Source organism: Manduca sexta, chromosome 15 (assembly GCF_014839805.1).
Source record: "Manduca sexta isolate Smith_Timp_Sample1 chromosome 15, JHU_Msex_v1.0, whole genome shotgun sequence".
Classification (NCBI taxonomy): Eukaryota; Metazoa; Arthropoda; class Insecta; order Lepidoptera; family Sphingidae; genus Manduca; species Manduca sexta.
Window position 1 is genome coordinate 9,248,667 of NC_051129.1, and position 17,081 is coordinate 9,265,747.

A 17,081-nucleotide genomic window follows, 5' to 3' on the forward strand; every position below is an offset into this window, starting at 1 on the left:
ATACATATCTCAATCAACACAATACTGACAATCGAAAGTAAACGTTATTGTAAACACGACCTAAACACAAATATTCCAAATGGGTTGAGCAAGTTTTGGAAGTGAAATGGTAATGTAATTAGTGAGTTGGAAACGAAGGTTGTTTCTCGTATGAGTTTTGAACGGTAATTATTTTTCCTGACCCCTCCGTACGTGGAGTTATAGAAATTAAATATTTGTTTGTTGCTCTAATAATGGAAAACTCATAATAGCTTTTCGTCTACTTCGCGGGTACGGTTAAATGCGTTTTGTGTTTGCTTTTAATTTACCGTTTTAAAAAAAATGCTTCGTTTGTTTGAATAATTATATGGCGATGACATAACTTGTGGCTTGTTCTTTTTAGTAATAAATTTATTGTTACTTTTGTAATGAAATACTTTAATGACATTTGCATTCGAACCTATTCATAGCTTTTACTTTTATAATTCCTGAAGAACCTAACATCAGCGTGTTAAAGGTAAATTATCACGGTTTCATAGACAGAGCAAATTATTGTCTATTGGTCTAACAATAGAAGTTTTATTAGCTTAATAGTTCGCGTAAAATGAACTCTGAGCGCCGGTGAACTTGAGCAAAATTAATTATACGGTTTCTAATTAGATTCTATGTTAGTTCCTGAATATGATATTAATATCTCACATTACCTCGCATACATGTGGACTCGAGTTCCGGTAAGATAATACGGTTATCGGTATACGGTTATTCCTGTTGTACTTAAATAGTACATTTTGTTGGCTGTACCACGAAGTACTTTACTGGTAGCAGATCTCTCATATGTGAGGGTATCGCCTGGGTAGGTACTATAGTAATATCTATTGCTACCGGTAAACAGCAGTGTGTAGTCACTGTTGTGTTCCGGTTTGAAGGACACTGTAGCCAGTGTAACTACTGGATGTAATAAGACTTAATATGTCATGTCGCAGGATGGCGAGCGCAGACGAATACCAAGCAAACGGTCGTATTGTTTACTATCAGGCGAACGGTAAGCTCTTCCTGTTATTCAAACCAATAAAAAAAGGAAAGATAAAATTATGGTGGATCCGATTTGGTACACCTGAATGTATTTGTATCGCGAAACAAATTAATATTAAGTATCAATACAATTCTTGGCAACAAAAACAAACAGATCGGTAGTCCTATTAAAACTCAATCTTGCGTGTGAAATCTCCCATCGAAGTTATCCCGACACAGAATGTTTCACACACGCACACATCAGGCAACCAGAACACTTTTCGCCATGTATGGCGGTGAGCCTACCGCGCTACCCGGGCTGATACTGACCAGAGACACCCAAATATCATTTATCCGACCCGGGATTCGAACCCAGCTCCTCAGAGCGCTGCTGCACTGCGCATGCAGTACAACTTCGCCACCGAGGCAGTCAATGTTTCGACATAAAATAATGTATGCTTCACTCACCAGTGCGAGTTATATCACCCGAAACCGAATTCTCTGATACAACAGGCATCGGTAGACCTGGCGGTCCAGGTAGACCCCGAGCACCTAAATAATAAAAAAAAATTATATTTTAAGCAATCCGTTTAATTCGAACAGGTGGGAAGTAATATGAAATATGTATGTTTTCGACAATAAAAATGAAACAAAACTCTCCAGTTGATCGTAAAAGGAACGGTAATAATAAATAAGTTTTATGCGAGCACCAAGAAAGCAATCCTAAGGGTAAGAAGGGAAAAAAATAAAGATTTTCCAAATCGTTACTATAAACCCTTAAAAATCTTGCGAACGCGTTACTCCAGTAAATATAGGGTATAGTGTAACATAAAATTTGATGGTTGAGTTAATTCGTTACCTTTTTCTCCTTTTTCTGCGGGGCGGCCGTGCGCGCCGGGGAGTCCTGGGGAGCCGTCGCGGCCCGTCTGTCCCCGCTCTCCCTTAGCGCCGTGGGGGCCTCTGGGGCCCACGTACCCCTAATAGAGTTATATGCTTAGGGTCAAAGGTAACATAACATCGCGTTACGAGGGTCAAACCGGCAGTTATTGCGTAAGTCCCGGTTTATTACTTGTAGGTAGTAAATAAGTTACGGATTTTATTTTGATTTAGGTAAGTTTTGTAATGGTCATGTTAGTGCTGTATAAAATTGATGATCAGAATAATGTCATGCATACAATGTTGTAATCATACAGAATATAAAAATTAAATATGTCATGCATATTGTAACGTGTTATCATCTCATTCCCGTTTAATTTTATTTATTTATACTTATTTTTATGCGTTAAACATAAAAAACAAATTTAATCATAAAATGTAATCATTCTTGGTTTAATATAAATAGTCATTTGTACATTGGGTTACTAAATGAAACCATATACTCGTTCGTCTTTACCTATGCTAACATTGTACGAAACATGAATAAAAAAATATTTTCGCCAAAATTCCGATTTTAGTTTTATGATAATTTTGTAGTTTAGTGCGAATGAGGTGTGTAAGTGTATTTCTGTCTGAAAATATGATTCCGCTCTGACAAATTTTCCTCATGTAGAAGTAGTGGCATTAAAATAACTTTTTATTCATATTTATTTGGTTTGAAACTTTCACTTTAGCATTTTATATCTATGGCTACAATAACTGATGACAAAAAATTATTTTTAAGAAGATAAGTACGTGGTTTCATTCGTTACTGCAATGTAAAAATGACCCTGAATTTCTTCAAAAAAGGTAGACAAGTACAATTACGTTAAAATATTTTAATTACCACCTAATCCTTCTCGTAAATCATTAAGCGGCTCAACTATACAATTATCTTCGTACTAAGCTCCAAACTCCTTCCGATTTACATAAACACTTAAATGACCCAAACAATCCCGCGTAATCATATTCAAGAAACTCACCCGTTCGCCTTTGTCGCCCTTGGATCCTTGTAATCCCCTCTCTCCCTTATTCCCGGGATAGCCTCGTTCCCCCTGCGGGCCCGGGAGACCCATCGGACCTCGTTCGCCTTGAGGACCCGGGATTCCTGGATTACTAGGCCCGTATAATCCCGTTGCTTCCTGCGTAAAGTGACAATTATTTTATGAGACATGTGTAATGATCTAGTTTATTATGGTTTCACTGTTTTTAAAGTAAAACTCGAAAACAGACATCTTTTTTTATAATCGGTAGAGACAAAGCCAAGGAAGTTGTTTTTACACCTTTGTCAGACTGAATAGACCGAGATTGTGCTGGACTGCATCACATATAGTTTTGTTGTTATTATTAGAGTTTAAACTATATAGAACTAAGATTTTTCCTACGAAGCTGTGTAATTTGATTGAATTTGAATTTGAATGCTGTGTACAATAGAGTAAATGGACACCCGATTATGTTGCCTGTTATGAATGTAACTCTATGTAAAAAAATATCTGTTGTCTGTATATATCCTATTAATAAATCTAACCAGAGTGAAACAGCACAGACATTTTCATTCGCAATAAGCTAGACTCGCCAGTAAATACCCTCTTCTAATTCTAATACTTCCTCTTTAAAGAAGATTTAAGTTGAGGACGCAAAGACAGTTCTACCAGTACAGATATTAATGAGCGATTGCCTCTTACCAATAAGCAACCTAGCTTATTTGCCAATCTCTTATCTATATATAAAAATGAATCCCTATTTCCCTTGTTCACGGCATCACGTGTGAACGGCTGGACCGATTTCACAATTTTTTTTGTTGTTTGTTATTGTCAGGAGAAGATTCTTATGAAAGAAAAAAATTCAAAATATTGCGCGGAAAATTAGAAAATTCAAGAAAACTTAACGACAATATTAATTTCACATAACTGTCAGTGGTTTGAAATAACTGTCAACGATCACACAGAATGCGCACGTATACATAGTTAAGACAGGACAACGTCTGTCGGGTCATCTAGTAGTACATAAAAATGTAAATAAAAAAACAATCGTTTGATACCGGAGTTGGCAACCAGCAACTGTCACTGACCATACGGAACGCAATTGCAAAGCTGTCATATCGGCTTCCTGACAGAGGTATTGTCGAACCGATCCATTTATTCAGACAATACAGTCTGCATAATAGCGAAGTTCTATCACTTACAAAATTGTATGACATTCAGAGAGTGTGAGTCTATCTTCAGTGGAATTCGATATTAATATAATGCGAAATAATTATATATTTCGCAGTCATAGTTAAACATTAAACTGATTTTCATGAAATTTCGATATCTACGGAGAAAGCTTGATACTCAAGAACAGAATTTTAAAATATATTTTATTACTAGTATTTTGCTTACATCTCCCCCGCGTGATAAAGTTTTCAGGATAAAAAGGACTTCCAGGATCTCAAACTTTTATCACATAAAATTTCATCAAAATCGGTTCAGTAATGCAACAGTGCTAGCGTAATGAAGAGTCAGACAATCTGAATTATTTCGAATTTATAATATAATGTATGTATGAATCAAATTCCAAGCAAGGAGTACCGCGTGCAAAATCTGGTATGGTAACAAAATGAATATTTTATCCAAAATCTAATCATCGGATTAAGCAGATTGAGTAAAAAGGTATGTTTACACGGATTCAAACCGAATCCGCAATGCGGATAGAAACGACGTGACACAGAAAACACTGGCACAGCGTGTTGTATGAAATGAGGCTTGAGATCTCAAAGTACTGAGAACTTATGAATCGTCTAACGTATCTTATACTAAGATGAATGTCTTGTGAATATCACACCATCTGTGTTCAAGTATGAAAACAAAATCGAAACATATAATATAAAGAAACATAAAGCAGCTATCTAGGTGTGAGTATTGAAAGTCCTATCATGTTTTAATGTTCCCATAGATGTCCGCACTTCAAAATATTATATTATTATTTTCAATAAATTCTAAATATTACCCGATTTGAATGGAGTATCATTAACAAAGAGTAAACACGCTACGGAGGTAACTCGTAAATCGTATTACAATTTTAACTTCAAACATTAAACACGCAAGTTTATTTTTAAATCACGATTTACAAATATATTTGTACTTATTTTATTTTTCTGGTCATTAAACTGAATTAGCTGTGTAATGTGTATATTTATACACTCAGTAACAGAAATATGAGATTACCATCTAATACTAACAAAGTATAGTGAATAATTTCGTGATCACTTTATTCTCTACCAGCACCCGTGGTGCTAAGACCGAAGAGCTGTTATTTGAAACAAGAAGATACATGTCGAAGGTTCCTAAGTAAACTATCGTATCTAAAAAAATAAAGGTTTTCACTTCTTTAGCTTTTGGTTATCTAGGTATTGATTACTACCAAAGTGATTAAAAAAAACTTTTAAAAATACGATAATTTAATATTTTCCAGATACGATAGTTTACTTTACTTAAGAGCCATCGATGTATTTCATGATTGTACTGAGGTAAATATTTGTAAGATCTACAAATATTTCTTTCAAGTCTGAGTTTTAGGACGATGAGTCACTGTATGTTAGATACCCACTAAGAAGCTTTAGTATCGTAGTTCAGCATGGAATACTTCAATTTTTATTTATTCTCCACGTCTAGTCAAAATATTAGTTCATTATATTTTTATTTGATTTCATTTCTTGACTGACAACACAAATGAATTGTTTATTTGGTTTGGAGCTAGACTTTACACAAAATAATGGGTTCTAATGTTTGTTATACATGATTGTTTATTGACATGAAGGGTGACATTGACTTAACGTCAATTTATTTAAGAAAGGCAAACGAGTCAACGAGTAATATGATGGTAAGTGACCAAAAAAACATAAATTTATACGATAGGAATCGCCATTAACTTGCTAGGTTTGTAGTTGTTCATAGTTTTTATCATAATTATTCTAAAGTACTTTAACATGACTGAATTGTTATTGATGTCGCAAAAATTTACCGACCAGTTCATACATTTCCGAATAGTAAAGATTCTGATATGCTTCAATTGAAATATTAGAAAGAACCTGGGTGATCATAATAATTAGAATAAAAGATAACATTTTAGGTCATTAAAGCCAATGCGAAAAGTGAACTGTAAACTAGTAAGATAAACTGTAATCTTTAAGAAAATATAAAAAGAATTAATAATGAAAATAAAATAGCTATAAAGTTTATACAATGAATACAGGCAATGTTATTTAAATTAACTATAAAATATTATTCTACGAAATAATTATAAAACGTCTGGCAGACAATACAAAAGGAATTTTAATAAGTAATCTCTTGGTGGAGCAACATAATTATTTTGGATTTGAGAGCTCTAAAATTAAATAGGTTTCTTGTTTAAAGTCTATGACTATTTGTATTGCGTTAGATTAGACAATACAATTCTCACAAACGTTAAAATATAAATTATTTTGTAGGTAGCACATCTTTCTTATCACTTTATCTCTTTTATTAAATGGCTAACTTTAAGCATAATACAGATAGTGAAAATGACTACTCAATATATTAATATCCAGGGTGATGATAGCGGAACATTACCACGCGAAGTTTTGCTATTTCAAGGTAGTATTGCTGTTTATTGGCTACTAGCTGACCCGACAGATGTTGTCCCGTCTTAACTATGAATTTTCAGCGCGCATTCTGTCAATCGCTGACAGTTATTTCAAACAATTGACAGTTATATAAAATTAATATTTTCGTTAAGTTTTCTTAAATTTGCGCAATTTTTTTAATTTATTCTTTCATAAAAACCTTCTCCTAGCGGTCCCTCGCTCCAGCAGTTCACGCGTGATGGCGTGACCAAGGGAAATAGGGATTCATTTTTATATATGTATATAAATTTAGCTGCATATCTTTAAGTAATTTTAGGAAATAACGAGTCAAATTTCGATTTTAATGTCACTATCTTTCTATGTTGTTAATACCTACTTATTGGGAAAATTATTTGCTCCAAACAAAGGCAAGTTTATCAGTTTCGCATCTGAACAAAGGAGTTAAACAGTTTGTTATGTCTATCAACTACGAAGCTCGCTATTCTTTCAGTTTCCAATTTAATTTAATGAGTTCCAATCGTTGTGGCTTAATGAGCCTTAATTATTATGAAGCCGCACTTTTACGGCTTTGCGAAGAGTTTTAGAATTAATTACTTTAAGGGTTATTGGGACTTGAAATATTCTATGAGATGTTAATTTTTCGTACTAGCACTTGAATATTATTTACAATAAGTACAGGAGAAATAATTGTTGTGAAAACTTCGATATATTTCTTGATCTCATTAAATGAAAAGGGATCTAATATTTATATACGTGGGTAAGAATTTTTGGTAGTTGATTGTAATACATATTTCCATACACAATTTTACTACATTTATATATCCAGTTCACATTTCTTCTAAATTTGTTAGCTTATTACTTATATATAACGATTACGTAAAAACTTACCATGAGTGCTGATGTCAGAGGTCCAGGAGGTCCCGGAGGGCCAGGTGGTCCCTGGGGTCCCGTTGAACCATCCAATCCTGGATCACCTTTGGGCCCCGGTTGTCCTTCAGTACCTGGTGACCCGACCTCCCCTCTTTCACCCCGGTCTCCTTTCGACCCTGGAGGCCCAGGCGGTCCTGGCTCACCGATTTGACCCTGTGCAAATGAATATAATTAAATATGTAACATTTTTTGTGAACAAAGTTATACTAGTATATTTAAATGATGAATAACAATTTGTTGAAACTAGTCATCATTCTATACGTCGCGTAAATAATACATGACAAAGGTAATCGAGTGAATCGAGTTAATCATTATTCTATTTGATATCAAAATAATAAATAGTGTTGTATTCTATATTAGCTTTATTCCCTTAGATTACTCGTTCATCGCAGTTTATTTTACCACCGTAATTACCGTTTTGCCTGGAGCACCCGTAGTACCGTCGGCACCTGTAGGCCCAGGGGATCCCGGTGGACCCCTCAGTTCTGGCATAATTTCCAGAATCTGGGATATGTCGTTTAAACTGCATCTGCATACACCCAGCACCGTCTGTTGAAAGTGATTGTGAATATTAATGTGTAATTTTGTGATTTTCAGATGTTGTGAGAAGTATCGTAGAATCGTTTGAATGGATTTAGATGAAATTTGGCACGTAGGTAGACCTTTTTTTAAAGGACACATAAGCTTTTTATCCTAGAAGTCTTTAGAATTGAAGAAAATAATTTTTATCCCAGGAAGGGTCTAATGCAGATGAAGTCGCAATCAACTACTTGTTAAAAATTATAATAGACCACAGACCATAACTTTTTATTCGCAGTCATTTTCATACGACATCAGCCAACTTAAGTCAGTAACACTTATAGTATGTCATTTACTTGCGCGGGTTCTTTAGCAGTTTCTATCCATTTAAATTGCGCCAAGACTCTGGAAATCTGGCTTAAGATTCCATTTTGCATTAAAGCATTGAAATTATATTTTCTATAAACCAGCCGTACGAACTTGCTACCTACGACTTCGTCACGAAACTTTTATTAATCTCCTTTGCTAAATAAGTTATTAAATACATTGTGTAATATACCTCAATTTAGAATTTTATTAGGCCCTATTACCTTCACGTACTGAGAGTTGTTAATATTGAACATGTTCACGACACATGCGTCGGTCGAAAACCCTCAAGGGCAAGAATAATAGGCAGTTTATGTAAGTTATAAATGTGTAATGACTAACAATTTAGATTTTGAAATAGAAATACTAAATCTATTCGATTGAATTGTTTTTTAACCGCTGGTTTGTCCACGTAAACCTTTCTCTAAGCATAAATAAAAAATCTAAATAACCATCGACGGAAAAAAGTCTTAAAAAAGTGATAAAATGTTTTAATGTTTTTTTTTTGTGTCGAGGATTATATACTTTTTTGTTTAATATTTATTTTAAGCTTTTTAATTATTATTTTCACAACAAGGGGTCTCGATCATCAATCGTCTTCTATCTAAAAACTTAACCCAACTTTTTGCTACAAGCAGCTTCAATGGCTCTCTTTTCATAATAGTGTTGACAACTCAAGTTGACAACTCAGAAATAATTATATTTCAAAACGAAATCAACAAAAAATTGTATTAAGTCCTTTCAAATTTTAAGAAAGACCCTAATGCCTAAAGGCACTGAACCGAAACCAGGTCACACAAGTACCTGAGAGGATATTCTCTCCCGAAACCGTCTTTATCATTTAAAGCGTTCCACAATACGCCTAGATGTAAAATGAATGGGCTCATGTGAGCGTTTGAGAGCCCAGCTTCCTTTACGGGCCGGATGGGTTCGTCTTCATTGTCACCTACCCTTAGACTGCCATTTTAATGTAAAATAATGACGTCATCTCTCGCACGCAGTAATTTACCAAACTGAAGGAAACAATTTTGCTACATAATTTAGTTACGAATAAGGCTTGATATTGTGAACGTCATGTCCCTTCTCGTATTTCGTCTCAGTGTTAGGTTTGTGCTACTACCTGATCCAACAATAAAATAATGACTTCGTATTAATCCATATCTGATACGCTTAAAGCGCGCCACGTATTTCTCTGCATGCATCTTATTTATACATTATAATCAAATCACATTGCGTATCTTCCAGCAAAATTAGGTGTGAGTCTGGCTAACCATTAGACACGTAACAGGCATATTTGAACTGCACTGTAAAATTAGGTACAATGTAGATAATAAATAAGTAAAATCAAGTATCGATCCATATATTAACATAACGTGATAAATATATAGTAAAATATTACACAAATGTGGTGTATCTCACAAAACCTGGGAATAATGTTCGAATAAAACTGTTAGTCTTCACGCAGGCATGTGTACGATTTATTTGAATATTATACGAGATTTATGAGACACTAACGTGAACGTATGTTTTCGGGTATACATATATGTTTTCGGGTCTATAAGATGAAACAGTTGTGATCGAAATCAGCGTAAACTATGTTGCGTTTGAATCGGGTTTCTGAAATTTATTTATTTGGCGAGTAAGTTTTTTTTTTTTATACTGACCCGGGACAGCGTCCCTATTGCACCTGATGGTAAGTGAAGTCAGGTCCAATAAAATGCCGATTGACGAGAGATGATTACCCCTTGACAGTCAACACAAGTAACTAGATGACATATTAGTGTTCCCTGAGACTCGCCGAGCTCACTTCACTGCTCGGTGTCATAAAATGCGTGCCACTGCTAATCTTCGCTTACAGGAGTTGTAGTGGTGGGTGTGAGGGCGGGAAAGTCTATGTAACTAGATATACACAGGCTGAACCCGGAACACGAAACACTTACATAGGCGTCTATAGCGGGTTTGAACACCTTGTCGCGATCTGGGTGGATATAAAATATATCCTACCACCAGCAAATTCGGGTCTGATAGTAAATGCTATATAAATCAAATACAATATCTATCAACGAAGAATTTCTCTAAAGATCATTGGAATTATTTCGGCATGTCTTTCTGAAGTTTTATAAGCCTCTTTTGTTCCCATCATTTTTCTTAAATTTTATCGCAAAATTTGCTATTTAATTCTATATTTCATAGAACTTTAACAAACTAACGAAAATGCATCTAATCCTATTTTTTATAAGGCTCATCAGTATAAAAATAGTAGTGTTAGTGTGAGATACCAATATTTTTTTCCTTTCCTCAGACACGTTTCCACCTCAAGAAAATTGGATTAGTGAAGTCCCTTTTCAAATCTTACATCCCGTTCTACGTGGGCATCCTCTCAACTGGGTCAGGATTATCTCTTTAAAGCTTTACCTACTTTGTATTACCTAGACCCTGATTATATTTTGAAAGGAAAATACATTTTGGGAATATGATTATTTTAGGAGCTAAAATTAAGTGTCCAGTGCTTCCCAAATTGGACTTTTTTGATGAGTTATAATAATACTAGGTCTGTATTGCTTGCTGGCCACTGCTGTTCATAGACCTTCTCTACTACTGAGTATTTTAGTCCACCACCCTGGCCTAGTGCGATCAAACACGAACGTTTGATCGTTTCACGCCTATAAGGTAAAGTATTTTTGTTAAGAGTTACTTATGTTAAAATATCTTTATTTTTTTCGTTCATTTTCGTCATTTTTTTGGGAAATAAAGTGTGAAGTAATATTATTCATACTTACACCGTCACCTTTTTCTCCTTTGTCTCCGATGAAAACTGAAAGAAATATCACATAATTTTTTAAAGAGATTAGAACTATTATTTTATTTATCAGTATATTAATTTTATTTACCCTATTGATCATCAATATTTAATATGAAACCAAATTTTACATCAATAATATTTAATATCTAACCAAATATGATTGTTTCTGCTTAGTTTCCCATATAGCAAGCTGTTGTTGATACTTATTAAAGTCGAATGATAACGTTATAACGTTACCTAGATAACCTATCGCTTCTATAAAATAAATATCTCTTACAATTGGAACGAGCACAAAGGGCTATACTCAAAGTTATGACCTTTAAGCATTTCAAATATTCATCCACAATGTTATATACAGATTGCAATGTTTTACCAGTGAGACAGCTATTTGTCCTTCAAACGATTCTGCGGAAGCATAAATCGCTTCATTTTGATACGAATGCAATCTCACGTCGTCGATCCTACAAAGTCTGCCACACTTGCAAGTCTAATACTGCAACTGCTCAGCGATGTTATGGAATTATCGGAAGTCATCTACACTATTATATAAAGCTGAAGAGTTTGTTTGTTTGTTTGTTTGTTTGTTTGTTTGTTTGTTTGTTTGAACGCGCTAATCTCAGGAACTACCGGTCCAAACCGAAAAATTCTTTTTACGTTGGATAGCCCTTTGTTCGTGGAGTGCTATAGGCTATATATCATCACGCTATACCCAATAGGAGCGGGGCAGTAATAGCTAATCTCAGGAACTACCGGTCCAAACTGAAAAATTCTTTTTGCGTTGGATAGCCCTTTGTTCGTGGAGTGCTATAGGCTATATATCATCACGCTATACCCAATAGGAGCGGGGCAGTAATGGCTAATCTCAGGAACTACCGGTCCAAACTGAAAAATTCTTTTTGCGTTGGATAGCCCTTTGTTCGTGGAGTGCTATAGGCTATATATCATCACGCTATACCCAATAGGAGCGGAGCAGTAATGGCTAATCTTAGGAACTACCGGTTTCAACCAAAAAATTCGTTTTGTGTTGGATAGCCCTTTATTTGTGGACCGCTATAAGCTATATATCATCACGCTATGACCAATAGGAGCGGAGCAGTAATGGCTAATCTCAGGAACTACCGGTTTGAACTGAAAAAATCTTTTTGTGTTGATAAGCCCTTTGTTCCTGGAGTGCTATAGGCTATATATCATCACGCTATGACCAATAGGAGCGGAGCAGTAATGAAACATGTTGCAAAAACGGGGAAAATTATGAGTTTTGAGAGCTTCCGTTGCCTGCGCTGCGTAAACGGTTAAAGTTATGCAACAATGATGTATGACGGGATTGTTTCACTTAAAAGTTCTAAATAATATACCAAAGTCCCCCGCTGCATCTGTCTGTTACGTGTTAAACTCAAAAATTACCCAACGTATTAAGATGAAATTTGGTATGGAGACAGTTTGAGACCCTGGGAAGAACATAGACTCCCGGGAAACTACTATTTTTATAACGGAAAACTTTAGCTTGAAAAACTTTATAACGCGGGCGGAGCCGCGAGCAAAAGCTAGTCTTTATAATAAAATAAATAAAATCTGCAATATTTTTCCACTCCCTAAGTCCATGTGTAAACGTAAAGTCTATGAATGGTTACAAACACTGAATTATGATGAAACCGAAAGCTTAATGAGACTTTCGATCCTTTAAATGTAAATTACACTTGGTACTTGCACTCAAGCACATGGATATATGTAATGAGGCTATATATTAGTTTATAATTTACTTAGATCTTTAATTTACCTTGTCTTGTTTTTTATATGGAGTTGTAAGTGGATAACATACCACAGATCACGTTCTATCTGTATGCAATATAACCAACTGTGCAAAACTTGTAATGGCCTTGGTACCCATAACACAAGTTAAATCTTATCGTGGGTACCAATGTTCAATATAACTACTACATATTTTTGTTATATGTGCATTTTATAACTGAGCATATAAATTGTAAGTGGTATCTGTTACATACTATGTTTTTGTTGGAAATAAATAAATAAATAAAGAAATATCTGGTATATTTCATAATCAAAATATTTTTATCAAAATATTGTTTCTGGACCATAGAAAAACACAAATACATTCATAATACTTTTCTTCCCGATTTCATAAATATGATAACAATGCTCTATGAAAAAGTGATTTCATAAAATACGTACTCAAACATTATTCCAAGCAAGTAAACCCATGTGGTAGAGGGGAAAATCGCGCTTCCGCCATCAACAGTGATTGATGTATTGTGTAGATTAGGATGCGTGTTTACAATGTTTTAGAACGCGTACTGAACAACGCTTTAGACTTTAACGAGTATGTATAGTGCAAAGTTGACTGAAGTTTAGTTGCATGGAGAGTAGCGTGAAAGCAACCGAGCGACTGGTTGTGAATAATTTCAAATGTTACAACTGAGTCGTGCGGTCCATGGCCCTGTACGGTGCCCCCGTGTGGTCCGCAGCTGTGTCGCGGCGGCAAGGCCGCTTTCTGAACGCGCCACAAAGAGCGATGGCCATACGGCTGATACGGGGATACCGCACGATCTCTTGCGAGGCGGCGGGCCTCCTTGCCGGACTACCGCCATGGGGTCTCGAGGCGAAGGTCCTTGCGTCACTGTATGTGTGGCGCGGGGAGGCGCAGAGCCGGGGCGTAGCTCGTAGGCGTAGTAAGTCCCTCTTCGAGGTGTGGCTGACGAGACGTCACGGCGTCCTCTCATTCCGGACGACGCAGGTACTGACCGGTCACGGCTGCTTCGGCAGGTACCTGTATCGGATCCGGGTGGAGGATACGCCTGCGTGTTTTACTGTGCGGATCGGCCGGAGGACACGGTGGAGCATACGGTGGAGGTGTGCCCAGCTTGGGCTGAGCACCGCCGTGTTCTCACAACGGCCATCGGTGGCGGAGACCTCTCGCGTCGGGGCCTGGTAGAAGCCATGCTCCGGGGCGAGAGAGAGTGGGACGCAGTCACCTCCTTCTGCGAGGACGTGATGCTTGCAAAGGAGGTGGCGGAACGGATACGGCGCCAAAGCGCCCAACGTCCCATCCGCCACGGCAGACGCACAAGAGGCGGGCGTCGAACGTCTGCTGAGGATCGTCGGCCTCCGTAGGCGCGGACCGTCGGGTGACGAGCATTGGGTAGCTCGTCGCCCGAAACACCCCAACGGCCCGTATGTACGGCGCGTAGTGTTCCACGCGCGCCTCGAAGAGCAGTGTCAGTGTAATTTGCGGGGCCCTTTAGGGCCGGTGCCTGCCTAGGTCTCAATGCTACCGGATCTTGGACCTAGGCACATAGGCAAAGGATGGGAACACCGTAGGTTTTAGTCAGTAAAAGTCTGACACGCCCTCCCGCCCATCCCAAGGCGGGAGATAGTCAACTGATGATTAACCTACGTAAAAAAAATTTTACAACTCGTTATTTATTTATTTAATTAGAACAGCCAGCGATAGTTCACAATATTGTTATAAAACAAAATACAAAACTTAGGACCGTAAGTACCATCGTTATAGGAAACGTTATAATAATTTGAATAAGTATAATAATAATATAAATCTAATAAAATAGAAAATCAAGTTATCAATATCATATCCTTAAATTCAATCGTTTAAGTAAATGTACATAAGGCATATATTCCTTTAAGGAATTTTAATTATGATTAATATTATCTGACCTCGGTTTTTCATACTGGTAAGTGGAAGCCTGGTACGGTATCTAGAGAACATTATTGCATACTCCAGAATCGATAATAATATCATACTTACATGGTGAGGAATGGGATACGACAGGTAGCCTGTTTTCATCTGGATTTACCTGCAAATAAAAACTTCGTCATAATTGCGTTTTATGAAAATAATTATACTAAAGTATAGCGTGGTCAACTATTATTAATAAGTGGGTTAATTAAAATTATTATTAAGAATATACAGGTTGTCCCATAAAGTGACGAAAAAAGGCATCAGGAAGTTTATCTTTAGAACCAAAAATCCTAAAATAAAAATATCTAAGCGTTGAAGCGTTTTACAAGCAAAATGACAAAATGGCCCAAATGTTGATTAAACTTTCTAGACTGTCTAGAAATATTTTTTGCAGTATATTTTACCAGAGTTGACTATTAATTACTAAACAGTAATTTCATTGTTAATTCCCTTATTTTTCTTGAAAAGTAAACTTGTTTTTTTTTTTTATTTAATATTTTTTTGCTTGGTATCTATCAATGTATATAGTTAAAATAATTACAAACTATTAAAACCATTAGTATTACTATCCTAAAATGTCGGTGAGGGTAGATTTTTGTTTTTTTTTTATACCTCGAGAAATAGAATAAGTGGGTCTCCAATGTTTTTAATTCGTGCCATCATATTCAGATCTTTCTCCTGCTACCTTCTATCGTCACTTTCTGGAACACCCTGTTTATAAAAAAGCTATCTCCATTACCAACCACATCCATTAATAATTAAACTATCATATTTTATAACATAACAATCATACACGAAGTCAATTACGTTATTAAAAATAGTAAAGCTAGAATATCAACGCAATTAAAAAATTCTCCGTACTCGCAAAGTAACGAACACACAAATTAAAATCTTCGCGTATAAAATAATGAACGATTTGAAACGCACGGGAGCTATTACTGCAAACAAACATTATACGTTTTAATAAGGTATTTACTCGTGCTTTTAGATGTAATGTCTGTTAGTGATAATTAAAAACTCCTTTATTAGCGGTGATCTAGGTAATTGCAAACGTCTGAGGTATTTCATATCAATGACATGCGCTTCTACCTTCATTTCTGCAAGGACGAAAATAACATACATACATACATACATACATACATAACATCACGCATTTTATCCCCGAAGGGGTATACAGAGGCGCAACTAGGGCACCCACTTTTCGCCAAATATGTTCCGTCCCATGATGTGATAGGGGGCGGGCCTATCGCCATATCGGGCACAAATTCCAGACTCCGGGCTGATACTGAGCAGAAAAACCCAAATATCACTTTGCCCGACCCGGGATTCGAACCCAGGACCTCAGAGCGCTATTGTACCGGACGTGCAATACAACTACGCCACCGAGGCAGTCAAACGAAAATAACAATTAAAATAATTCGGCGGATTTATTTTTGCCTGTTGGTTACTTGAAAGCTGTCAAGATACTACGAAACTGACAATTACGAGACTTTCCCGCCCTCACACCCACCACTACAACTCCTGTAAGCCAGGATCAGCAGTGGCACGCATTTTATGACACCGAGCGGTGAAGCTGGACGAGTCTCAGGGAACACTAATATGTCATTATGACGCAACGAAATTAATCAAATAGAAAGATAGGGAAGAGTTGGAAATATTAATTGTCCACTTCCCTCCAGAGCAATGCCGGTGACAAAATCATGATGTAAGGAGGCGATTTAACCTCAAGGATAGGGACGTTTACAACTAGATAAGCTAGTTATAAAGCACCATGGATAAAATTAAATGAAAGGGTCCTATCACATGAGCTATTAGATTTGATTACAATAGGCATGGCAAAAACGCCGGAAAGCACGGAAATTCCGTCTAGTCCCAACAAGGTCCATGTAGTATACAACCCCAGATGTTATTTGCATACTGTTTAACATGACGTTGCGCTCTTCATGCCAGAGACCACACTCCCAAAGTACGTGATGAGCAGATTGTTCAACCTCGTAACCAGGTGTAGAGCATGGGCACGCAGGAGAATCAATCAGCCTAAATGAGAACAGTTTACCCTTAAAATTACCATGGCCGGTAAGTAATTGCGATACACAGTAATCTATTACTAGCCAAGTTTTAATTAGGCGATCGCGAACGTACGGAAAGTATTTATATAAATGACGCCCTTTCGAAGACGAGTCTCACCTACATTGCCATTCATTTAATAACTCATTGTGTACATCAGTGTACGGTTTAAA

General features: G+C 36.5%; 1 protein-coding gene across 1 annotated transcript in view; it reads right to left on the bottom strand.

The window, feature by feature from the left end:
- Window positions 1–17,081, bottom strand: part of LOC115443803 (collagen alpha-1(XVIII) chain) — a 48,229-nt gene that overhangs the window by 13,407 nt on the left and 17,741 nt on the right. The window contains exons 2-8 of the mRNA XM_030169372.2: window positions 14,908–14,956; window positions 11,104–11,138; window positions 7,853–7,987; window positions 7,397–7,591; window positions 2,889–3,047; window positions 1,850–1,967; window positions 1,459–1,542 (exon numbers count right to left, since the gene is read on the bottom strand). Of these exons, the coding sequence (XP_030025232.1) occupies window positions 1,459–1,542; window positions 1,850–1,967; window positions 2,889–3,047; window positions 7,397–7,591; window positions 7,853–7,987; window positions 11,104–11,138; window positions 14,908–14,956 (775 nt within the window). The remainder of the gene's footprint in view (window positions 1–1,458; window positions 1,543–1,849; window positions 1,968–2,888; window positions 3,048–7,396; window positions 7,592–7,852; window positions 7,988–11,103; window positions 11,139–14,907; window positions 14,957–17,081) is intronic.